At 46.6% G+C, this 25,284-nt stretch overlaps 2 protein-coding genes across 2 annotated transcripts in view; both read right to left on the bottom strand.

Moving 5' to 3' along the window:
• Trc8 (TRC8 ring finger protein) overlaps positions 1-18,347 on the bottom strand; it is a 45,430-nt gene extending 27,083 nt beyond the window's left edge. The window contains exon 1 of the mRNA XM_037427073.2: positions 17,865-18,347. Within this exon, the coding sequence (XP_037282970.1) occupies positions 17,865-18,108 (244 nt within the window). The 5' untranslated portion in view covers positions 18,109-18,347. The remainder of the gene's footprint in view (positions 1-17,864) is intronic.
• Positions 18,348-18,738: 391 nt separating this feature from the next.
• Positions 18,739-20,433, bottom strand: LOC119175981 (TWiK family of potassium channels protein 18). The gene is made up of 3 exons (XM_037427074.2): positions 19,770-20,433; positions 19,514-19,719; positions 18,739-19,447 (listed from the first exon to the last, which is right to left on the bottom strand). The coding sequence occupies exons 1-3, from the start codon at positions 20,299-20,301 to the stop codon at positions 18,782-18,784; spliced, it is 1,404 nt and encodes a 467-aa protein (XP_037282971.1). The 5' UTR covers positions 20,302-20,433; the 3' UTR covers positions 18,739-18,781.
• Positions 20,434-25,284: the final 4,851 nt, after the last annotated feature.

Here is a 25,284-nt window from a genome sequence, read left to right as displayed (position 1 = left end):
AAACGTCAGGAAGCCTCTAGGGAACACAGACATGCTAAGCAGCGGGGTGAACCAACAGATGATGTTGAAAGGAAATGAGACATCTTTCTAAGCTGTAGAAAAGAAGCATCCCTTCTGATCAATGAAAAGATTACAAGAAAGGGGGCTCAGTGACTGGCAGAAGTACATAAAAAGGATAGAAAGGCAGCTGCGAAATTTGGAAACAATCTAAGCTCCCTAAGAAATGAGACAAGCCTAGAACAGGTGTTTATAACTAGAGCTCAAGGTACTAGGCTAGAAGGGGACAAAGCTATTGAATATGTAAGAACAAGGGTGACAGAAAAATTTCAACAAAGAAGTGCCTTATGCACCATAATAGACGAGAGTGCATCAAGTGGCGCAATTGCTCCATTTTCACAACGAGAGTGGGAAAGAGCTGAGAAGAGGGTTCTTAGTAGTAGATCAACAGGCCCAGATGACATTCCAATTATGCTGATAAAGACATTGGGTCTGAAGTCTAAACAGACCTTGAGAGAGGCAGTGAGCAAAATAATAATTGACGGTGAAGTCCCCGATTGATGGAAACTTAGCAGGATGAGCATGATCTATAAAGGAAAAGGGGACAAAGCTGACATAAACAACTACCGTCCTATAACAGTGACATCAGTGGTCTACAGGCTGGAGATGCAGATTATAAAGGAAAGACTGCAGGCATGGATAGAGGATGAGGGGTGCTGGGGGAACTGCAGAATGGGTTTCGGAAACACAGGAGGTCGGAAGACAATCTGTTCTCACTGACGAAGTGCATTGAAATAGCAGAAAAGGAACACAGCCCCTGTGGCTAGCATTTTTGGATATCAAGGGAGTGTACAACAGCGTGGTTCAAGAGGACTTGTGGGGAATACTGGACACACTATGTGTAAAAGATGGAGTCACTAATCTTTTAAAGGATATCTATAAAAGTAACAAGGTAGTTATAAAGTGGGAAAAACAGGTATCCAAGCCCACAGAGGTGAAACGGGGACTTAGGCAGGGCTGTCCCCTGTCTCCCTTGTTATTCATGATGTACCTACAAGGATTAGAGGCCAAATTATAGGGAAGTGGACTTGGCTTCAACCTCTCTTTTATCAAACAAGGAAAAATCATTGAACAGGCACTACCAACATTGATGTACGCAGATGATATACTGCTAATGGCCGACAACAAGGAAGATTTGCAAAGATTGGTGGACAAATGTGGTAATGAAGGAGATATTTTAGATTTCAGATTCAGTAAGGAAAAATCAGCAGTCATGATTTTTAATGATAATAAAGGTAGTTAGTGAGCTTAGGATACAGGAGGTCACGCTAGAAATAACAGATAAATACAAATATCTGGGCTTATGGATAAGCAATGGGACCAAGTATCTAAGGGAACACGAAAAATACGTAACGACTAAAGGTAGCAGGAATGCAGCAGTGATGAAAAATAGGGCACTGTGGAATTACAATAGGTATGATGTTGTGAGAGGAACATGGACGGGTGTCATGGTTCCTGGTTTGACAATCGGCAATGCGGTCTTGTGCATGAGATCAGAAGTTCAAGCAAGATTAGAAATTAAGCAACGTGGAATAGGTAGGCTTGCTTTAGGAGCTCACGGGAATACACCAAATCAGGGAGTACAGGGTGATATGGGATGGACATCATTTGATGGCAGGGAAGCTAGCAGCAAGATAAAACTTGAAAAGCGATTGAGAGAAATGGAGGAGGAGCATTGGGCTAGGAAGGTTTTTAGCTACTTGAACATGAAGAATGTCAATACAAAATGGAGGAAGCGAACCAGAAAATTGACAAGTAAATACTTAGAAAACAGCAGGGGGCCGAACCATAAATAATTATCGGTTAAGAAGGTGAAGGAAACGGAGACCGATATGTGGAAGAGTGGCATGATTAAGAAGTCCGCACTGGAGATCTATCAAACTTTAAAGCAGGAAATTGCCAAGGAAAGAATCTATGATAATACTCGGGGTAGTTCTCTGCCGTTTGGGGCAAGGACGGGAGTATTGCGAACCAAGACATATCGGGCCAAATACGAAGGGGTAGACACAGTATGCAGTGCGTGTGGAGAGAAGGAGGAAACTGCCGAACACGTGATAATGTTCTGTTAAGGGCTTCGCCCTATTGTTCAGGATGATGGCGCAGAGTTTTTAAAGCACTGGGGTTTAGGGACAGATAGGGCAAAATAGACTTTAAGCGGGTAGAATTAACTAGAAGGAGGTTATCTGATTGGTGGCTAAAGTCAAGGCACGAGTGAAAATTAAACCCTTCACTGCAAAGTACCAGTCCTCAACTTCACTATTTAAAGGGGGAAAAAAAAAAGATGAATTTGGTTTCTGTTTCACTAAGTATTACGGCTAGGTGGTATTAGCCGCTGCCCGATCTAAAGGATACAGCCATATCAATCGATCGATCAATCAATCCATCCATCCATCCATCGAAGTGACAACTGAGACGCTTATTTGCGTTCATCTGCACCTGTGAGTAGGTTTTGTGCGTCATTTGTCCGTTAGACACGCAGGGCACGTTTCGATCTGCTTGCCATTCTGCACGTGACCTTCCAGTTTGTTGCCTTCGCGTTCATTGTTTCGCCTTTGCGGCAAAGCTGTGACTTTTTAGTTACGCCGAGATTTGCCCCTGATAATCGCGTGTAATTTCGCGAAACCATCGAAAATTTTACTGCTGCCTTGTCGTCTTTTTTTTTTCGACTCATTTTCATAGCGGCAGCTGTATATCGCCCGCAGCCCAGGCGCATGCCAGGATATAATATTTTACATACAAGAACCATAATATCATTAGGAGGCACACCGTGGTGTGAGACTCTAGATTAATTGCGGCCACCTGAGGTTTCTTTCACGTGACTCTAGATTAATTGCGGCCACCTGAGGTTTCTTTCACGTGCACCTAGATCTATTTGAAAGGTAAGGCGTGAAGACAACAACGAAGACAGGGTGCACACACCGAGCACCACTTCTGTTTAAATTGAGCGTTATCCAATCGTACGCTTCAAATATGCAACACCAACACACCCTGTCTGCCATTCTTGCACCTAAATCTAATCACAATGTTGGTACGTTACGCTTCCTTGGAAATGCAGCTGGAATATGTGGGAATCGAACTCACGACTTTGATCCTAGCATCACAACACCTCAGCATGCTGACTTATCGGTGGGTGTTGTTTGAAAAACCTGTACATATAAACACTCAGCGTGAATACACAGCACAAATCTGTTGATACTGAGCGGCGACGAGAAGTCTGCAGCAATCGGCTGAACACTTGCAGGGCTCACGGTACAGTATTTAACAGTGGTGTACTAAAGGGACACTAAAGGCAACTATAAGTCGACGTTGATTGTTGAAATAGCGGTCCAGAAACCTTGTAGTGTTACTTTTGTGCCAAGGAAGGGCTTATTTTGAAATAAAATCACGTTTTAGTGGCCCGCATTGGGTTAGCGCATTTAAAATTACCCACCTCGATAAGCGGTCCGACTCACGTCACTGTTGCCGTGCACAACATTGCCCGGCTTTACTGCGCGGTCGCCGACACTAGTAGACATAACGAAAGCAGCGAGAGCCACAGCAACAGACATTGATCGATTTCCTGCAAGATCGCAGACATGTTTTGGCTCAACTGGGTCCCGCTAAATCGCACATGTCCACTGTAACCACGCGAAAATTAAATTTTTGAACCACTCGCGCCATTTTCCATAGTAACGTCCGGCGGTTCTGTTTTTTATGAATCAAACAGAAAAAAACAAGCAGCATTTTTTTGCGTCTCTTGATGCGCGAAAGGTTCTTTATTCAGTGCATCTAGATCGACTACTAGTTATTTATTGCAGACGATTCGTCTGACGTCGTCGGTATCATTTTGAGAATGTCCCTTGGTGCCGCATGTATTTTTGTACATTCATCTTAATTTCTCGGTAAGTAGAGCAGTGCTGCTGATTATATGTCGTTTTAGATGTCATACATTGAACTTTCACTCTGACTTAAATTGTTATTTGACTTTAGTGTCCGTTTAAGCTCACAAGCTCAGCCGCTTTTGCATTACAAATGGTTGTCTCGAAAAGCCAGTACCCGATCTCGGAATGTACAGCAGTTGTCTATTTGCTTTAGCTTCAGTTTACAAATGCACTTCTTTGCTAAGTAAGTCCGGCCATCACATTTCTCTTCGTTAATAGTTGGTAATACTGTGCACGACGAAAAATTTTCCAAAGTGACAAGATCGCGGAAGTATGGACGAACTGCCATAATCCACTCTTGATTCCTTTGCTCCTCGCACTGCTGGCATTGGAAACAGTAGAACTTCACGGGTAGTTTTCGGCTCTGAGACATTTTCAAACTTTTGTAACAGCTCACAATGCAGCAGGAGTGTGTGCCTGCTTTCCAGGACGACCCCGCGGCGGTGGTCTAGTGGCTAAGGTACTCGGCTGCTGACCCGCAGGTCGCGGGATCGAATCCCGGCTGCGGCGGCTGCATTTCCGATGGAGGCGGAAATGTTGTAGGCCCATGTGCTCAGATTTGGGCGCACGCTAAAGAACGCCAGGAGGTCAAAATTTCCGGAGCCCTCCACTACGGCGTCTCTCATAATCATATCGTGGTTTTGGGACGTTAAACGCCACAAATCAATCAATCAATGCTTTCCAGGATGACGAAGGAGTGGCGCCCATAGCGTGCGAAATACGAGATAAAAGCCCAAAGGAACACATTTTCTGTGCGCCAAGCAAGCGCGACCCAAGGAAGCGCGGTCCGTGCGAGCGACCGGAGCTTTGCCTAGGGTGCCTCGATGCGCGCGAGGCATTCCTATGGGCGGGAGCAGAAATGGGCTAGAGGAGAAGGTGGTAAACATCTGGATCGGGCGCATCTGGCTGGCATTGAAAAAAAATATAGGAGCCGCTGGTCATTTCAACGCGAAGTGGGCCGCTTGCTGATGTCTGCCGATATAACGCACACGCCTGGAACCGTGCCCTTAAAGGGACACTAAAGTGAAATGATGAATTAGTTTACATTGATGAAGTGTTCTCTGAGAACTCTAATGTTGATCTTACCATCGTAAGTTCACTTTTAGAGGAGAAAATCAAGATGCTTCCATTTCTAAATTTCGAGCCTAAATCTGCGAGCCTAAGGTCACAAATTTTAAAGTGAATTCATCGCATTTTGCCGACATTTGCTCAACGAATTTTCCCGAAACTTGGTATGCAAGTTTTTGGCTCCGTCAGCAGACCATGTGCTTCATTTTTACCTATCAGGAGCTGCGTGGACCTTAGTAAACACCGTCAAAATTTATGAAGTCACGGCATTTGACCGAAATTTCAGCGTGGCGTCGCTACCCGCGGTATGTCTTTGTGCGTTATTCCACTTGCCAAGCATCTTCTCGAATTGTGAAAGGGCAATTTACTAATAACTTTGTTTTCCGCATTAGTGTCCTTTTAATTAAAACCCGCCGAAGCGGTTACGGTGCTGACCCAAAGGTGGCGGGATCAAACCCCGGCAGTTGAGGCTGCATTTCGATCGAGGCAAAATGATAGAGACCCGCATGTTTAACACCAGGCGGTTGAAACTTCCGGATCCTTCGACTACGGTGTATCTTGTAATCATATCGAGGTTTTCGGACGTGAAACCCGTACAATTATATTATTAAGTATCGAGGCAAGGCGCTTCGAACTGCTCCTTGAGTAAATGGCATACCGGTAGGCTCTCGTATGTATGCAATGTAGAGCCAAAACCACACCCCAAAGCATGATAACAGCATTCATCGGACTAGTCAAGCCACCTCTAGGCAAGGTTTTTTTTTTTTTTTTCGTTGTCTGGCCTCCACCTGTATCCACGGTGGAAATAAATTTATGGTCGATCGCGATAAACCATCTCGGAGACAGGCCTAGCGGTCTTTGGACTGGCTTTCTGATACACACTCTGCTAGCACACAGCGATGTACACAGCAGTTCAAGTGGGTGCAGTAAAATAATGCCCTAAATGTTGCCCGTCCGGTTGATTTCTTTGAGGTCCCCACAGGCAAGGGACGCTTCGAAAAAACCTTCTATAAACGCGCACATTGCTGCTTCCTTTCGACGGCGCATGAATTCGCAAACAACAGTTTCACCAGCAAGTCAAATACCTCTAAGCCCGAAGCGCTCTTCAAAAATCTCTGTCAGGCGGTGAAAACATAAACCGTGCAGAAACTGCAGTTCTAGTTTGTGTAAAACCTTCGAGCTGTCGAAACGGATCTGAACGATACTGCAGCTGAACGATTCGGAACGCGTCAAGTAGGGGTTCTAAGATCAATCTGCTGAACTCTCGGAGGAGAATAATTGAAGCGTCCCCATGCACAGAGGTGTAAGCTGGAATAGGGACAGACAATTGTAGCTCTACGGTCTGAAACGACTCTAGCCAGCTTGAAAGAAAACCTTAGCGCAGCGCAAACCGTGCAAACGGACATCCATGCACTTGAGTCGCACCACGCTGTGCAGTATTCTAAGTGCGCAACACGGTACCCACACGTGAAACCGCATCACAGCGCACACTTCGCTATTCGACTATCCACCACGAGGCCATTGAGCTGTCCAGCTCCTACAGCGGCAAGGCAGCTGGACTCGAGCCTGATATGGCAACACAGCACTTTGCTGAGAGGGGACGCTGGCCACGCTCGCGGGCTGTTTTTCATAAGGCTTATTCTGTCTCCGTCTTAGTCTTAGCTCATCTTTCATTTTCAACCATTCTTGGTTTGTGAACAGCTCGATGTCGTGTTCGTAAATACAAGCTTTGTTTTCGGTGACAACCCTTTGCAAGACTCATCACTGCCAGATCGAGTTCGGAAATATTGCTCAGAAGGCCCACCTTGGTGCAAACTTTCTCCTCTTTGAAGATCTCGGACAAAATCCGGTGAACGAACGACGTTCCAAACTAAGAATGTAATTCTCGTGCGGTGTCACTGGGTGTATGCGATCGATCGATGCTCTCGTCTTCCGACGAGAGAAAAAAGTGGAGTAGATCTTGCAGTATGCTCATGGCATCCAAGTGGCTTTGAAAAGAGGAAAAAGGAAGAAAAAAAGCGCAGTCCCGGTACTGCCTCTCCTAATCGAGGGCACCCTCTGAAAAGCCCTAACCAGGTGAATAGAGTTCTTAAAGCATTCATTATAGGTCTGTACGTGAAATCTGACGGTGAGTTCCGGCATCATCCTCGCAGAATTTCATGAGAAATTTTACGGTGATACCTTGGTCTCTTTATTTCAACAAAAGCTAGAAAAGAGTTATAGACTGAGCACATGTGCACGCAGTAAATTATCCCTTCTCAAACACAGAAGTCTGGCTTGTACCAGAGCGTGTTGGACTGCTTTACTTGAGGCCATGCGGAGAGTTCTTCTATTCGCCAACGCATAATTAGCGGAATCTGGTGGCTGCACGGTATTTCGAATGTGGCACTAAATAATTTTCGTAAAGCTGACATACAGAGTCTAATATGCAACTATAACGCAGCGGACCACTCCTATCTGTAGAAACTGGAGATCTACAGAAGCTATTGTGATCTCGGTTTTCTATCGTTCTCCGTTCAGTTCTCTTTACACTACGTTTCAACACAACTTTACAAATCTTGTTTCATCCTTTCAGAGAGACTTTCACGCACCGCCTATAGCGTTCATTATGCTCTGTCACCTCGCGCCTTGATAGGTATAGTGATCTTATTCGACTTTTGGTGAATATTTTTTACTAGTACTTCGCGGCATTTCAAGTGAACTCCTCACTTTAGTGTCTTTAAGTACAGATCACGCGAGCAAGCTTTTTGAGAGCTACATATTTGGTGATCTCCAAATAAGGAGCGGAGCCAGGATTTTTCCACAACGTCCTTCAAGAAAATGGGACACTGGGATCACATGGATACCATTGCCCCCGGGTGCCACCCCTTTCGATCATGTGTACTGAAACCTTTTCCTGGTAAGTATTGGGTCTCTGCGTTAGTTTTCAACGACTTATGACCATTCACGATACATGACAAGAATGTTAATGATCTTACACTAATTTTAATGCACTCAACAACAATTTTCGGTCTGTCTATACGCTACCAACAATGACATGATTTCAAAAATTCTTCCAAATCACCCTGCTCGGTTTTGACATTAGGGTTTCTATAAATAGTGCACTCAAATCGTGTGGCAATATCTAACAATGTTCTAAAATCATTTTAATTGGCTATTCTCAATGCATAATCACATTCAAATTTGTTTAAGGTATATTATTTTATCTAATGCACGGCCTCACATGTGGGTTCAGTATAATCACACACAGTTTGCTCACGATCCTGCACTTCAAATGGTTATCAGTAATTTATTCGACATCACTTATACTGATATTTCAAAAGCCTTCGACATAAAGTCTTATCTCCTGCAAAAACTACATGAAATTTTGAAAAATACCCATCTGACAGGTTGCAATACTCATTTAGTTGCAAAGCAGCTACAGTACATTAATTTCATCGTAGAGCCTTCAGTTACACGAGGGCACAATTGCATGGGCATATATATATATATATATATATATATATATATATATATATATATATCATCATCATCAGCCTGACTACGTCCGCTGCAGGACAAAGGCCTCTCCCATGTTCCGCCAGTTAACCCGGTCCTGTGCTTGCTGCTGCCAATTTATACCCGCAAACTTCTTAATCTCATTTGCCCACCTAATCTTCTGTCTCCCCCTAACCCGTTTGCCTTCTCTGGGAATCCAGTTAGTTACCCTTAATGACCAGCGGTTATCCTGTCTACGCGCTACATGCCCGGCCCATGTCCATTTCTTCTTCTTGATTTCAGCTATGATATCCTTAACCCCCATTTGTTCCCTAATCCACTCTGCTCTCTTCTTGTCTCTTAAGGTTACACCTACCATTTTTCTTTCCATTGCTCGCTGCGTCGTCCTCAATTTAAGCTGAACCCTCTTTGTAAGTCTCCAGGTTTCTGCTCCGTAGCTAAGTACCGGCAAGATACAGCTGTTATATACCTTTCTCTTGAGGGATAGTGGCAATCTACCTGTCATAATTTGAGAGTGCTTGCCAAATGTGCTCCACCCCATTCTTATTCTTCTAGTTACTTCAATCTCGTAATTTAGCTCCGCGGTTACTACCTGCCCTAAGTAGACATAGTCTTTTACAACTTCAAGTGCACTATTACCTATCTCAAAGCGCTGCTCCTTTCCGAGGTTGTTGTACATTACTTTCGTTTTCTGAAGATTCATTCTAAGACCCACCTTTCTGCTCTCCTTGTCTAACTCCGTAATCATGAGTTGCAATTCGTCCCCTGAGTTACTCAGCAATGCAATGTCATCGGCGAAGCGCAGGTTACTAAGGTACTCTCCATTAACTCTTATCCCTAACTGTTCCCATTCTAGGCTTCTGAAAACCTCCTGTAAGCTAGCGGTAAATAGCATTGGGGAGATTGTGTCCCCCTGCCTTACACCCTTCTTGATTGGTATTCTGTTGCTTTCTTTATGAAGCACTATGGTAGCAGTTGATCCCCTGTAATTTCTTCCAGGATGTTTATATATACTTCATCTACGCCCTGATTCCGCAGTGTCTGCATGACGCCCGATATTTCTACTGAATCAAACGCCTTCTCGTAATCTATGAAGGCTATGTATAGTGGTTGGTTATATTCTGAGCATTTCTCTATTACCTGACTGATAGTATGAATGTGATCGATTGTTGAGTAGCCTGTTCGAAATCTTGCTTGTTCCTTTGGTTGATTGAATTCTAATGTTTTCTTTACTCTGTTAGCAATTACCTTTGTAAATAGCTTGTATACTACAGAGAGCAAGCTAATCGGCCTGTAATTCTTCAAGTCCTTGTCATCTCCTTTCTTATGTATTAAGATGATGTTAGCGTTCTTCCAAGACTCTGGTACTCTTCCCGTCAGGAGACACCTTGTAAACAGGGTGGCTAGTTTTTCTAACACAATCTTTCCTCCATCTTTCAGCAGATCTGATGCTACCTGATCCTCACCAGCAGCTTTGCCTCTTTGCATGCTCTCCAAAGTTTTTCTGACTTCTTCTATCATTACTGGTGGCGTGTCATCTGGGTTACTGCTAGTTCTTATAGTATTAAAGTCGTGGTTGTCCCGGCTACTGTACAGATCTCTGTAAAACTCCTCCGCTATTTTAACTATCCTATCCATATTAGTAGTTATTTTGCCTTCTTTGTCCCTTTGTGCATACATCCGAGTTTTGCCTATCCCAAGTTTCCTCTTCACTGCTTTAACGCTTCCTCTGTTTTTCAGAGCGTGTTCAATTCTCTCCATATTATACCTTCTTACATTGGATACCTTATGCCTATTAATCAACTTTGAAAGCTCTGCCAGTTCTATTTTGTCTGTTGTACTTGAGTTTTTCATGATTTGACCCTTCTTAATGAGATTCTTCGTATCCTGGGAAAGCTTTCCAGTGTCCTGTCTAACTACCCTGCCTCCAACTTCAACTGCACACTCCGTAATGATACTCGTCAGATTATCATTCATTGTATCTATGCTAAGGTTGGTTTCCTCACTAAGAGCCGAGTACCTGTTCTGAAGCGAGACTCTGAATTCCTGTATTTTACCTCTCAGTGCTAGCTCATTGATTGGCTTCTTGCGTATCAGTTTCTGTCGTTCCTTTCTCAAGTCTAGGCAAATTCGAGACCGTACCATTCTATGGTCACTGCATCGTACCTTGCCAACCACTTCCACATCCTGCACGATGCCTGGGTGTGCACTCATTATAAAGTCTATTTCGTTCTTATTTTCGCCATTAGGGCTCCTCCATGTCCACTTGCGGTTTCCTCGTTTTCGGTAGAAGGTATTCAATATCCGTAAATTATTGCGTTCTGCGAATTCTACTAGTAGCTCTCCTTTGGCGTTTCTAGTACCGATGCCATAATCTCCTACTGCCTGGTCTCCAGCCTGCTTCTTCCCTACCTTTGCATTGAAGTCTCCTATCAGTATTGTATACTGTGTTTTTACTTTACTCATTGCCGATTCCACGTCTTCATAGAAACTTTCAACTGAAGCGTCATCATGGCTCGATGTAAGCGCGTAAGCCTGTATCACCTTCATCTTGTATCTCTTAATCAGTTTAATTACGATACCTAGCACCCTTTCATTAATGCTATAGTATTCCTCTATGTTGCCAGCTATGTTTCTGTGAATTAGGAACCCTACTCCCAGTTCTCTTCTGTCAGCCAAGCCCTGATAGCAAATTACGTGCCCATTCTGTAGCACAGTATAGGCCTCATCTGTCCTCCTAACCTCACTGAGCCCTAAAATCCGCGTGGTGATGGAACTGCATTACGAGGCCTGGGGTGCGGCCTCACCGGTAACCACTGACGGGAGCGCACTCCCTCACCAGAGAAGGATTGGCCACCCTGGTGCAGTATCTGGCCACTACCTCCCACATGCATACGTCAAATAACTCACGGCCCTCAGTCCCCAGCAGCTGCGAAGCAACTGACCACGGCGGCGGTCAGATCTACAACGCAGCAGAGGGTGCTAAGAATTTCTGGATCCGGACAGGCCGCCATTGGAACCTGAACTTGGCAATGTTTAACGCTAGAACATTATCTAGTGAGGAAAGTCTAGCTGTACTATTCGAGGAACTAGAGGGTGTTAAATGGGATATATATATATAATGAGATATAACAGACAGTAATGCCAAGGAATGTACAGGGGAAGTTATTAGAACCAATGGAATGTAAATAAGAAGAAAGAAAAGTGAATGAAAAAATAACCTGCTCACGGCTGATTATTTTTTCATCCACTTTTCTTTCTTCTTATTTACATTCCATTGGTTCTAATAACTTCCCCTGTACATTCCTTGGCATTACTGTCTGTTATATCTCATCAATATTGTGTTAAAACACGGAAAAACGAGATACCCAGCGTTGGCCGTCAGGATGATATATGTGACGATACAGCACACCGTTCCGAAATTTGAAGTGCTCGAGTTGTCGACGAAGGCATGCATTGGGTGGACGCATAGCTCCTGAGAGGTGGTCTATAAGGCGCCGACAGTACGGGTCAGCCTGCTGGCGAGAACTGAAGGGTTGTTCATCGTCGCTTAGCGGTTAGTACAGCGAGGCGAGCAAGGCAACAGAAGTGGGAGTCACGTCCGCACTGGTGTCGTTGGAGGTGGCAACTGGAGTGTCGAACGACGCCGTAGGTAGTGGGCAACGAGAACGAGCGTCGGCGTCTTGATGTTTTTTGCCCGATTTATAAATAATCTCAAACTGATACTCCTGTAGGCATAAAATCCAAGGACCCAAGCGTCCGGACAAGTTCTTCATTGTAGAAAGCCAGCATAAGGCGTGGTGGTCCGTTACGATGGTGAATTGACGGCCGTACAGATAAGGACGGAACTTTTGTATGGACCAAACCACAGCGAGGCACTCCTGCTCAGTGATGGTATAGTTTTTTTCGGTAGAAGTAAGCACTCGGCTAGCATATGCGATGACCCTTTCCCGTCCAGAGTTATCGCGTTGGAGGAGAACAGCACCTATACCGCAACCGCTGGTGTCAGTATGCAGGAGTGTTGGGGCGGTGTCATCAAAATGGCAGAGTACAGGCTCTGACGTCAAAGCTCTCTTCAATAGGAGAAACGCCGACTGACATTCCTCGAACCACACAAAGGGTGCATTAGATGCAAGTAGTTTGTAAAGTGGCGCAGCTATTGAAGCGAAATTTCGTATGAAGCGACGAAAATATGATGCGAAGCCAAGAAAACTTCGCAAATCCTTAAGTCTTGTGGGGCATGGAAATCGAAGGACTGCAGCAATCTTTTCGGGGTCAGGACGAATACCGTCCTTGCTGACGACATGACCGAGAACCTTGATGGATTTGGTGGCGAAACGGCACTTCTAAGTGTTGAGCTGCAGACCCGCACCAGCGAGGCATGTTAGGACGTCATCCAAGCACCTCAGGTGCTGAGAAAACGTTGACCATTTCAGACCACGCAGGACGGTGTCGATCATCCGTTCAAACGGCGCGGGCGCATTGCAGAGCCCGAAAGGCATCACGTTAAATTTGTATAGGCCATTGGGGGTTGCAAATGCCGTTTTTTCTTTGTCGTAATCATGCACGGGAATTCGCCAATATCCCGAGCGTAAATCAAGGCTTGAAAAGTATTCGGCGCCTTGCAGTGAATCAAGGGCGTCGTCGATGCGTGGCATGGGGTATACGTCCTTGCGTGTGATGTTGTTAAGTGCCCGGTAATCAATGCAAAAGCGCACGGAGCCATCTTTTTTTTGTACCAAAACAACAGGGGATGACCAAGGGCTAGTTGATGGACGAATTATTTCTCGTTGGAGCATGTCAGCGACGTTTTCCTCGATGATTTTTCGCTCAGCGAGAGACACGCGGTACGGGCAGCTATGTACAATAGATGTTCCCTCCGTCTGAATGCGATGCGCTGCAGTGGTAGTTCGGCCCAACGTTGAGCAGGTGTCAAAAAAATCGGCGTGTTTCGTTAATAACGCAAGCAACTGCTGCGCCTGGATAGCTGTTAAGTCATCACTGATAAGAGCTGTGAAGGGAGAGGATGAGCCAGGCTTACTCATAGAACGGTCGTTGGTAGAGACAGGTTTAAGTGGCGTGACGCTGACAGGCTCAGCATTCACAACACAGGCTACTGCAGTGCCCTCTGGCAGGAGAACTTTCTCTGGCGTTTCATTCGTAGCAATGACGAGCGCGAAGCCATGGTGAAAGCGTACGACACCTGATGCAAGGGCTACGCCTTTTGCGACGCAAGTCAACGAAGGGGACACCAAGACGTCACCGTGGTCGATGTCCTTAGAGATCAGGGTCACAATTCGTTCTTGATGTGGCGGTAGGTCGAGATCTTCGCGAGCGAACAGGCGTAGTGGCTTGTAGACGCCTTCGTCGAACATGGAGTCCGTATTAGTTAGGTGCAGAATCCGTTCACCACAACATATAGCGGCTGAAAAAGAAGATAGGAAGTCCCACCCTAGAATTAGCTGGTGAGAGCACCGGGTAAGCACAGTGAACTTCATGTAATGCAAAATGTCATCAATAAACGCACGAGCAGTACAAAGAGCAAAAGGGCGGATAGTGTTCCCCTGGGCTTCGACTAGATTGGGTCCATTATAAGGTGTCATTACTTTTTTCAGGCGTTTGCACAAATCATACCTAATCACAGAAACTGTAGCACCGGTGTCCACCAAAGCGTCCACGAGAACTCCTTCCACCGTAACAGAAACCATGTTGAACGGGCGTGCTGGAGGAATATGAGTCCTACTGTTACATGCAGTTTCTCCTCCGAAAACTGCATCATTTAGTTTTTCGACCGGTTGTCAGTCGTAAACGAGGCTGGCCGAAGAGGAGAGGAGGAGCGATGGAAGGGCGAAGGTGATCGGCGTCGGCTTGAACGGTAAGTGTTCCGCGTCTCAGTCGACGCGGGCGGAGATGGAGACCGCTGCTGTCCAGATAAATAATGCCGAGTGTAAGAATCCCCACTGGAAAAGTCCCATTCGCGCATGTCGTACCTGCGACGCTCGTCCTGCTGGCGCTTGCGGCAGAAGCGCGATATATGGCCACGATATCCACAGTAAAAGCATGTTGGGCGAGACGGGGGCCAAGGCGGGTAGTAGAGGGCGTTCGACGCACCAGGAGATAGCGCACTCAAGTGGACAGACGGAGGGTCGGGTGGAATTGGCCAGAAGTGGACCGGTGGTGCAGCAGCAACCGGCGTGAATGATGGCAGCGGCGAAGTAGAGTTTACGTTGCGAGGAGGCGCGGCCGCAACTTGCGCGTACGTTGGAGGGCTAGACGGAGGTGGCTGTACGTAGACTGGACCGGTGAATGATGTTAGTTCCTCCCTTACGATGTCACGGAGGGCCATGCTTGAAGGCTCTGTGACAGATGGAGAAGGTTGTGAGATGCCCATTGATTGAAGTTCTTCTCGTATGATCTCCCGTATCATGTCACGCAAGTCCCGGTCTGCTGTACGGTGTTCACTATTGCCCGACTGAAGGCGAACAGAATCAAGTTCGTCGAGACGCTGACACGTAGAGACGACGTCAGTGACAGTAGAAGGATTCTGGGCAACAAGGGCATTGTAGGCAATGCTTCCGATGCCCTTCAGGATGTGGCGCAGTTTGTCCGACTCGGACATCGAAGAATTGACGCACCTACAAAGCGCAAGGACATCCTCGATGTAAGATGTGTATGACTCGCCGGGATGTTGTTGGCGAGTATCTAGGGCCCTCCTCGCTACAGCGGATCGAACGGCTGGCGTGCCGAATACTTGGCGAAGCTGCTGCTTGAAGGCAGGCCAGTCGGTGAGGTCAATCTCATGGTTCAAGAACCATGTCTTGGCACCGCCCGTGAGATAAAGCGATACTCGGCGGAGTTTGTTAGAGTCGTCCCAGTGATTAGTTGCGCTTACTCGCTCGTATTTATCGAGCCAGTCCTCCACATCTTCGCCGCGGAGACCAGCGAAGATCGGAGGGTCACGCTGGTGGTTTACGATGTAAAGAGGAGGGGCTTGCGGCGCAAAGACGGGAGCAGAAAGGGCATCCACCCACTCACTCTGAGACATGTTGGCGGACTGAGGGTCCAAGCGGCGGCCTGAACAAAGCTCCAGCGAGTAGGCGTTGTAAGGAGAGGTACTGGGAACGTCAATCCACCTCCACCACGTATGTATGACGACTCGGTTGTAACGAGGTTTATTGGTCGTGAACTCGGGAACGAACAAGCGCAACGGACCCAAAAAAGAAGCGCACGTTCCAAGAAGATGATGATTGTCAGCCAGAACATAAGATGATGATTGACTGCTGTTCAGATGAGGATGAAGCGCATAATAGATGCCTACAATATATATATATATATATATATATATATATATATATATATATATATATATATATATATATATATATATATATATATTGTGGCGGGGCGAGGTCTAGGCTTACAGGATAGCGTCCACCGAGAATCGGCAGCCGAACAAGATGTCTGAGTCGCCTCTCGCGCAAGCGCCCAACACACAGGCGTCTTCTTCATCTTCGCTAAGTGCCACGCTTGCTCCTGTCGATGATGCACCGTAACAGTATAAATAAATTTGTTTGAAATATCACGATTTACACGTACGTTTAGACTAGAACAAGTCAATTTGAGGTTGACTGCATTTCATATTGAAATCCTTAAGCGTTTGTGTACCTGGGTGTTCATAATTAAATTTTATATCATATAATTTAAATGCAGGAGTTCTGATATAAAGACAAAGTATTTGGTAAATGAAGATGTCCTGGGGTATGGTTGTCTTAACGAGTTACTAATACAAACTGTTTTAATTGTGAAATCAAAAACCTTGTTAACAAATTTGATTACCTTCTTTTTTCACTCTACCTCTTGGCGACACTTACGTCCGCTAACGCCACCCGTGCAAGTAGTGAAGCTAGCAGAGTAATAATGCTAAAACTACTGATAGTTTGTCGCAGAGCGTCCTATGTCAGGTTTAGTGCTTATTTAACATGATTAACTTTCTGAATCAAGATACGGCAGTCTCTTCCAATCTGACTGGGCTGTGAGGGAAGGTCAATAGTCGAAGAAATTCTTTTTAGCTGTAAAGCTCACCGTCAGAATAAAATTTAGGTTTCTGTTTACAGTGTTTATAGGTATCGTTAACTCTACACCGCGCACAAAACGAGAAAACGACGCCCAGCAGCGTACCGTGAATCAGTGTTAGGTTCAGTGCAGCGACCCCCATGATCGTCAATACAGTGATATCTAGTTTAACTGGATAGGGCGCAACTAAAGATGGAACATCTTTCTATACGTTGAGAACAACCTGCCGCAGGCGCCGTGACTGCGATTCTGGTAAGGTAGCGTTATATTGCCACTTTTGTGGACAGCCACACATATAATCGCAACAGTTTTGATTAGCACGCAAATTTAATGCTGTTGCAATGCAATCCCGGATTAAAAAAAAAAAAGGTAACGTTTGTAGGCAGTTAAATGGTCCACTCACAGTGGCTGGAGCCACTGCCAAATGCGGATGTTTTCGTAAGCAGGGTGCGTCGACCTTTTTGCCATAAAGTATGCCTTCTAGTAGACGCCGGGTCGAGCGGGGGGAGGGAGGGGGGAATCAGACGTCGCCTGACCACCCAGTCCCCAAGCGACTTCGCCCTTGGCCTGATAAGTTGGCCGTTCTTATTGCTTTTGAGATACATATCGTCCTTGTCTCTCTTTATGCCATCACTGCCAAATTTTCCAGCCAAAAGGTAGCTTTGCATTCTCTTCTCTCCCTCCCTCATCTTAGTCCGCGCAAGCAAGCAAGGGCAACATGCACTTATTGAAGATATGTATATGTGCTGCAAAAAAACAAAAACAAAACTCCTTTCCTTGAAGTGATATATATATATATATATATATATATATATATATATATATATATATATATATATATATATATATTCGTTCGAAATCATCGCTTCGCGTCGGTCTTTCAGACAGCACAGCTGAGTTAGAAGCAGCTTTGTTCATTTGTTTTTTTTTTCAGCCACAAAATACAACACAGTCAGGTATTCACTCGATATTCACTTCAATGATGACATAAACAGTCGCGCGTGTTCGCCACACGTAATGAATGAAGCGAATGGGCATATCATTGAACGAATGTTCCATAATATCACATATGCAAACGCAACATGTCAACGCTTTCTTTTACTTGAAAACAGGCATCGTCGTGAATTCCACACTAAATCGCAGTCGACGGTTAAATGTGGTAAGCATATTCAAGCGCTAAACCGCGAATACGTGCACATTCGTCTACCGCAACGTTAGCTATGAATTGCAAAACTGTTGACGGCTTACCTTGCAGGTACAAAAACGACCACAACAACGTCGGTAGGTCGAAGTGCGTAAACATGTCGTTCTCAAGCAGGGCAGTGGACGAATTGCTCCCGTCACTGCTGTCTTTTATTACATCGACACCTGGTTGAACAGCACTGCCATGTCGAAGCCCCAAACTGCAGCTTAAAACGGCGTCCATCACAAACAACGGCGGCACCCGCAGTACAACATCTAGAACAGCCCAAATCTGTCCTCGGATCGACATATTCCTTTCTAGCAGACAAGGAAACCTTAACCATCGAAGAAATGCATCGCGCTTACCACCACCACGAGTTTACCGTGGTAGAAGCACGGATAAGCAACAGCAACCAGCGACAACGCGACACTAGCGACACTGACGGTGCAACACACGGTAACTAGGGCAACCGGCGGGGCAACAAACAAAGAATGGAGAGAATAGCAACGCTTGTTTGCATTAGTGTGTTAAGAAGCGCCCTCTATGCTCTTTGTCAGCTATTTTATATCGACAAGGAATGAGTGCATTCAGCTCTGTAGATGTAATGTTCACATCTAAAGTTCTGAATACAAAGCGCTGTTGTCAAGATCACACAAGATGCAGCTGGTGCTGCGGCAGTAGTAAACGGTATGAACAGGTGCCAACCTCCATGGTGTAAAAAAACTGACCAAAGTTATGACCAAATTGAGTAACACATTGATCCACAGCAGCATAAATGCTGTCACATCTGCACTACATCAGTTATGAGCAATAGTGGACACTGTCGTGCGGCTGTTGATTAACTTTCAGCTCTACACTGCAGCACCGTGGTGAGCGTCTGGTGTTTTCGCGTGTGTTCGCAGCATGTTTGTCTCTCCTGCCATGCCTGACATGGCTTAGTTCGAGAGCCTACAGGGGGCATAATTTATTTTCAAAAGGCTGTTCAGGTGGGCTCTTTGTGCTGGGTCTTATTTTTAGTTGTAACGTCATTCGAGACTACTTTTTTATCCACAGCGTTCTTGGCCGCAGCTTCTTGGGCAGCAAGTCCTTTGGCAATAGCTTCTTTGGCGATGGCGTCCTTAGTCACTGCCTCGTCAATATCGCTCTCCAAAGGCTCCTTTCGCTCTTGGTCTATCACCATGGCGTCGAATCCAATGGTTGTCCCCAACTGCATTCGAGCTCTTTCAAATATGGCCGATAGCTTCTCCTGCACAACGTTGATGCACATGGAAGTGAGCGCAAGGCCAAAAAGCAGGTAAATGAAAGTAGCCATCATAAACATTGGGTGGTCTGGGACGTAGTCACCAAATCCTATTGTGCTCATCGAAATGAAAACAAAGTAGAAGGCTTCGAAAAAGCTCCACTCCTCCCATATGGTGAAGATGCAGGCGCCGACGGTCATGTAGATGGAAAGCAGAAGGAGGGCCAGCGACACAGGCAAGTTGAACTGGTCGTCAATGACTAGCTCCTCTTCGCTAGCGGCCTTGCTCGCTTCCTCACCGCCTTCCTCGGCGGTAGGTGTGGTGGGCTCCTGCTTCAGGTAGGCCGGGTAGGGAACGTACGCCATGGTGTCATTCACCTTGCGCCACACGAAAGCAACGTACTGTAGCTGCGAGGAAACAAACAAGCGCGGTAACTGTAGCGGTAACCCACTGGACGCTCAACATGACCCTACCTGCGGAGGGGGTGCTTTCGCCTTGTGTTTGCCGCAGCGGCCCGTGCGGACGAGCTGGCGCAGCGACAGGAAGAGCCACTTGATGCCGCGCGTGAACACCTTGCCCAAGTCGGCCAGCACCATGAGCAGCAGCGGTATGCCGATGAAGGCGTACAGGATGGTCACCGCCATGCCGCCCATCGTGCTCGGGGCGATGTTCCCGTATCCTGCGACATCCGGAATGTAGGTCGGGTGCCGCTATGGCGCATGCACTCACCGATGGTTGTGAAAACGGTGCCACAGTAGAAGAGAGCGCCCCAAAAGGACCAGATCTTTTTCTCCGAGTGGCTCACGATGCGCGCTTCGTCCTCGAGCACACGCACCTGCGTTTCGAACTCACGCAGCCGCCGCAGAGCGTGCCGCCGGAATCCGGCCACGGAAAGGGTGCGCTGAGCAAGTACCAGGTCCTCGATGATGTACTGGCGCGCGTTCAGGATGGTCTGCTTCTGCTTGTCTTCGAATGGACCCTCGATGAGTTGGAAGAGCGCAGCCCCCATGGCTGCGTACGCGAGCAGAACGAGCAGCAGCAGAATGTGCGAGAACCAGCGTTGGCTGAACGCCTTGATGCTTTGGGCGGCGCGAACGGCGCAGCTTTTCGTCTTGTCAGCCGTCAGGTTCACAATGTGCATAGGATTGAGGATTAAATATTGGGGTGGCCTCGTCGGATCCGACTGCCAGCTGATGACCGACGGCTGGCTGAGGAACGCGGGCCGCCGGCCCGCTCGGGGCGACGGGCTCCGCGACGACATGTTCGCCTCTACTGCCCCGCTGGGAGCGGCTGCCCAAATCGGGCGCACACCGGGCGCCCCCAGGCAGCTGGGCCACCGCCAAGCGGGCCTTCACCCAAAATAGCCGCCACGCCGGGTGGTGGACGGAGGGCTTCCGCATCATCGATCCCGCGCGCCACCTGCGGCCATCCTGCCCCAGGTTCCGGCGGCACCCAGTGGAGCTGGACGCCGCGGACACCTGCTGCCGCGCCTGTGTCGCGGTCGCTGGTGGACTGCGCATTACGCCGCGCCGATTTGTAGAACATTGCTGGCACGCTTTCCAGAGGCGCCAGGAACAGGCGGCTAATGTTACCTACGCCCTTGCGCTATTTCGCTCAGAAGGGCAACGCTGCTGGACCTGCGGTCGCAGAGCACCCTGTTCGCACGTCACCGCTGAGGAGCTTGCATTGTGCCTCCTACATATATGGCCTTTCAAAAAATTATGATTATCCTCTTAGAGCACAAATAACTTATTGTTTACATTACAGGTGGAGTCTGGTAAAAACGAAATTAAACATAAAAATTTGTTCGTGCATTTGTGCCGATGGAATGATTCATTACAAGTACAGTTATGGTCCCTATAATAGTATTCCAGGGACCATAGTACAATGTACCACGGCCGCTAGATGAAAAACAAGGTCCAGCGGCCGTGAATGTACCTTGCCAAGAACAACGACAATTTGTGTAAGCAAAAGCTTTGCATGCACCTGGCTATGAGATGATGGAATTTATAGTTCAGCCTTAAAAATCGGTGACATGCGTAATTGATCCGGCTCCCTGGTTAACATTGAATGCACATTAGCCGGTTTCAAATCTACGAGCTTTCCTCTTTGGAAACAGTTATAAACCCAATCGATTCACACGCACACACACACACGAAAAAAATCGTATCCAATTTATTCGTTTTCTTTAATCACAGTGAGTACAACAATAGTTATCTGGTTCGAGTAAGAACTTAAAATTTTTGCCATTGTCATTTAAATGACAATGGTAGAGATTCAACCTTTTGTCCTTGAATGAATAAATCTTTTGTGTTTATCGAGCAGCTTTGTCTCGGAGGTGGAATCCGGGCCCAAAGCCAGCTCCAAGGTAAAAGTGGGGTTATGCACGTTGGGAGTGGTTCTGGCACTGTCACAGAACCAACTGTCAGCGCACTGGCGATTGCGAGCACTTCTGCTCGGCCGTTCTCAAGCAGTCTCGAATTTCTCTGAAGGGGGTGTGTCCGCCCGGTGAGGATAAAAACTGGGGCGGCTTAAGCGTCGTGATTATGTGCGTCTGTGCCCCAAGGTGGGGAATGAAGATCCGCATCGGGCGCCCCGAAGTCTAACAAAACCGATAGGTGCGCCCTTCGGCCCTGCTCTGCACAGTTGACGCACTGATTTCTTAAAGTGCTCTCACAAATCCCCAGGGGACTATACCTCACTAGAGTGTATACGCGCCAAAATCCGCCCACAAACGCGCTCTTTCACCAGTCCTCGTATTCTGGAAATTATCACACATGGATAATTGAATCAGAGCTGTCAAAATTGTTGTCTACAAGCGAACCAGCAATCCAAGATCGCATATTATGCGGAGGTTTTCTCCCAAATCGGTCCTCATCAGTTCATCTGACGAGTTCCCGTAAGTTCATCTCCCGCCGGCTCCCTCAAAACTGACATGAGACGAACTCTTGGGAACCCCCGTATAAAAGCTAAACAGCCGCTTCCCGTGTGGAGCCAACCTGCGGCGCAGGGCATAACGTTATCAAATAAAGTTGGCACCACTGAGCACCAGTATGTGAAGTGGCATTCGGTCTTTGTATGCACACGACTGCAGACTACGTACGTTCTACGTCCGACTCTTTTTTTTTTTTCATCTGTTGCTCATAAAAATGATTTAGTAGGCACACTATATATAGCTGTCGCGCGAGATCAGTTCCCGCGACATATTTGCACTGTCATTCCGCTATCATATGCCGAAGAAGAATCGAAAGCTTTCATGGATGTGCAAGCTTGAATAAACATTCAATTGCGAGTCAGCGCTGCGATTTGTTCCCCTCATTCGTCTGCGTTGTCGTTGCGCTGGTGATAATGAAAACATTTTGGTTATTTAAATGCACAGGAAACGGGGAGGGTCCCTATATCCCGAGACACCCATGACAACCTCTGCGAAAGCCCACTGAAAGAGTGCCAGGCGGATTCCGGGGGCGCCGTCGCGAAGGTTACCTTAATTTCCACTGCTCTGGAGCACGGATTGGAAGGAGGAAAGAAATTTCCACTGCCCTGACCCAAGGATTGGAAGCAGGAAAGAGGTGTGTCACTTGACGGTGACGTGAAAGATTGTTGGAATAGCGCCACGTCCTGGACAGGCGTCGTTATACCGGGCCAAGTATACTTATGCATGGCGTCTCTGATAATCGATATGGTGGTTTTTCAAATCAAATCAAAGTTTATTTTATGTTCTGTAGTGCAGAAAGAAAGGACCGTGAAAAACAAAAGGACTTCGTGTTTTGGGACTAAACCCCACATATAAATCAATCGATCAATCAATCAATCAATCAATCATGTTTATGCATGCATATATCAAGTGGAGATTTGGGAATGTTCGCGTCTTCAGACGCCGACGTTCGACAGCCTCCTTGCGTGTGAAAGAAAATCATCAAATTTATATGCTGAGCCTGTGCATGCCCTGCCTCACTGAGAAATTTGACAAGCATTTCCACTCCTTATGGCTGACGCCTCACCAGCCAGTGTGACAAAAGGGCTATCAAGAGAAGAGGCCTGCTTGCTTAGTCGCATCCGAACGGGATCAGCTCGTACACCAGCCTGGCTCCACTATATCAGACTCTACGCTGCGCCCTTGGGCCCGAAGTGGAAGAAAAATGGTGATAAACATGCGTTATTCGCTTAAGTGTAGTGAGCTTAAGAAGGAACGGCAAGGTTTATGTGATGAACTGCAACGTTTAGGCTCGCCATGCGACAGCGTGACTGATATTGTGCTTCCGCGTGGTCACTGGATCTTCAAGAAACAGGTGTCGCGACTTCTTTTAAAATGTTTCAATGCTACAGACCACGCATGTGTCTGGTGATGAATGACAACTGCATGGCGCAGTGAGATAGAGTAATGGCACAATACTGCATGTGGAATAGCACAGAGGCCGCCGGCTTATGCAGGCTCACGTCATACTGTGTGCGATTTTTTTAAATAGCCTGCACTAGCTTAGTTGAAAAACAAACTAACTAAAAGACATTAGATACAATTAGCAAAGAGGAAACCGGTCGGAACAATTGCTTGCAAATTATGCAAGGCTAGATGCGTCGGCTACCTACGACATCCTAATCCTAAAGTATTGCTCCGTGCCTAACTGCCTTGAATTATGGACTTTATTTCGACAACCGTGACAGCATGTAATGTGCAGATTGTTTCGGCCTCAGATGCACGTTGTTAAAATAATAATCGAATGTTGCGCCGCATTCTCACACCTAACCATTGTTTGAGTGATTAACATGCGCGGTTTAACGTCCCGAAACCACCATATGATTAACCTCGTCATTGTTTAACCAGCACCGCATTATAAAAATTGTATACCTGTACAAATTGAGATGATATCACTTATACGTAATAGGGGTCATCAAGAACGAGAATAAGCTTTAGCTAACACTTTTGTCCTTTACAGCGTTTTAGATAGAAAAAAAAAGTTCAGAAAGTGCAGAATACAACAGCGGTTTTCAACGGTGGTTTTCAACGGCATTTCACACCCTGAAGATTCGCTCACATATCATGTCGTAGTAATCGAATTAGGTATAACCAAAGTGCATGTGTGAAAACACTTGTCACACACATGCAGGCATCGCACAAATTTTCGACGCAGTTTTAGTCGCATTCTTTCGTTGTCGGTGAATACATACAATAGAGCTTTTATTTTTTGTCAGCCTCAAGAATCGATTTGTAGATTTCTTTGTAAATTCCCATGGCAAGTGCGCTCTGCATTAGAAGTGCAAAGTGGAATCACCTATGGCTCGTGTAGAAGGACAGTGGCGTGTCGGGCTTTGCTGAAAGTCTGGCGCTTTAAGCAAACGTGCGTACATTTGCATAAAAAATCGCCAATAAGAATTAGTTGATCTACATCCCTCCCTTCATAGAAACAAAAGATCTTAACGATTTAAATTTTGCCACACAGTGACACACTGACCTGTGTTGCTTCACCTCGACTGGAAAAGTAGAAAAAAAAAGAGAAAATAAAAATGTGGGGTATTTTTCTTTTCGCTGTCGTGCTGGCTCTCTTTGCTTTGCTGACCTATATGATTTTTGGCCGGCCGCCCAACGAAAAAAAATTATGCAGCGCGCAACACTCGTGCGACGCATTCCTCGCGCCAGCAGCAACAGTTCTGAGCTCAGCGCTCTTGATGTGCTCCCTAGTTTGCAAACGTCACACGCATGGCGCTGCCGCAGGGACGGATTAAGAAATTGGCTGCCCGTGGCGACCGAGTGTCCCCTCGTCCTGACTCACGGGTAGCCCTCTCTTCTCCTCCTACACTGTAATCTCGAAGGTTGGGTCTTGGGTGCTTTTACTAGCTCAATGTGGAAGAAAAAAAAAAGAGTGAATGTGATCAGGAGTGTAAAATTCTCGTATGTAATGGGTGAGAATAAGTAAAAAAAGGAAAGCAGAAGTTGGTCAATATCAAGAATTAACGTGATAATTGGAATTTTCCGGCAAGTCAGCAAGCGTGCCGAGTTCTCACAGGGGCCCGTTGCTTTTACCAGCGCAGTCAGCTCCGCTTGCCAGAAAGGAGAACGTTTGTGGCCGAGGTGCGCCGCATTCTCTTTCCTTCTTACCGGATAGGCCGGAACTTGCACATGCGTGATGCCACAATGGAAAATTGGCGTCCTGGCTGTGCGAATTCGCACAGCTTGCCCTCGGTATTGCCCATGAAGTATGCAATCACGTCACCTGCGCTAATCCCCACCGGCCCATCCTTATCCTAG

This window comes from Rhipicephalus microplus, chromosome X (genome assembly GCF_043290135.1).
Source record: "Rhipicephalus microplus isolate Deutch F79 chromosome X, USDA_Rmic, whole genome shotgun sequence".
Classification (NCBI taxonomy): Eukaryota; Metazoa; Arthropoda; class Arachnida; order Ixodida; family Ixodidae; genus Rhipicephalus; species Rhipicephalus microplus.
The sequence above is the reverse complement of the archived record's forward strand: the minus strand, read 5'-3'. Positions and strand labels throughout refer to the sequence as shown.

Coding starts and splice junctions, on each gene's coding strand:
- LOC119175981 (XM_037427074.2), bottom strand. CDS start 20,301: ATGTCGTCGCGGAGCCCGTCGCCCCGAGCGGGCCGGCGGCCCGCGTTC. Junction 19,720..19,769: donor CACCGTTTTCACAACCATCG/GTGAGTGCATGC, acceptor CGGATGTCGCAG/GATACGGGAACATCGCCCCG. Junction 19,448..19,513: donor CGAAAGCACCCCCTCCGCAG/GTAGGGTCATGT, acceptor GTTTCCTCGCAG/CTACAGTACGTTGCTTTCGT.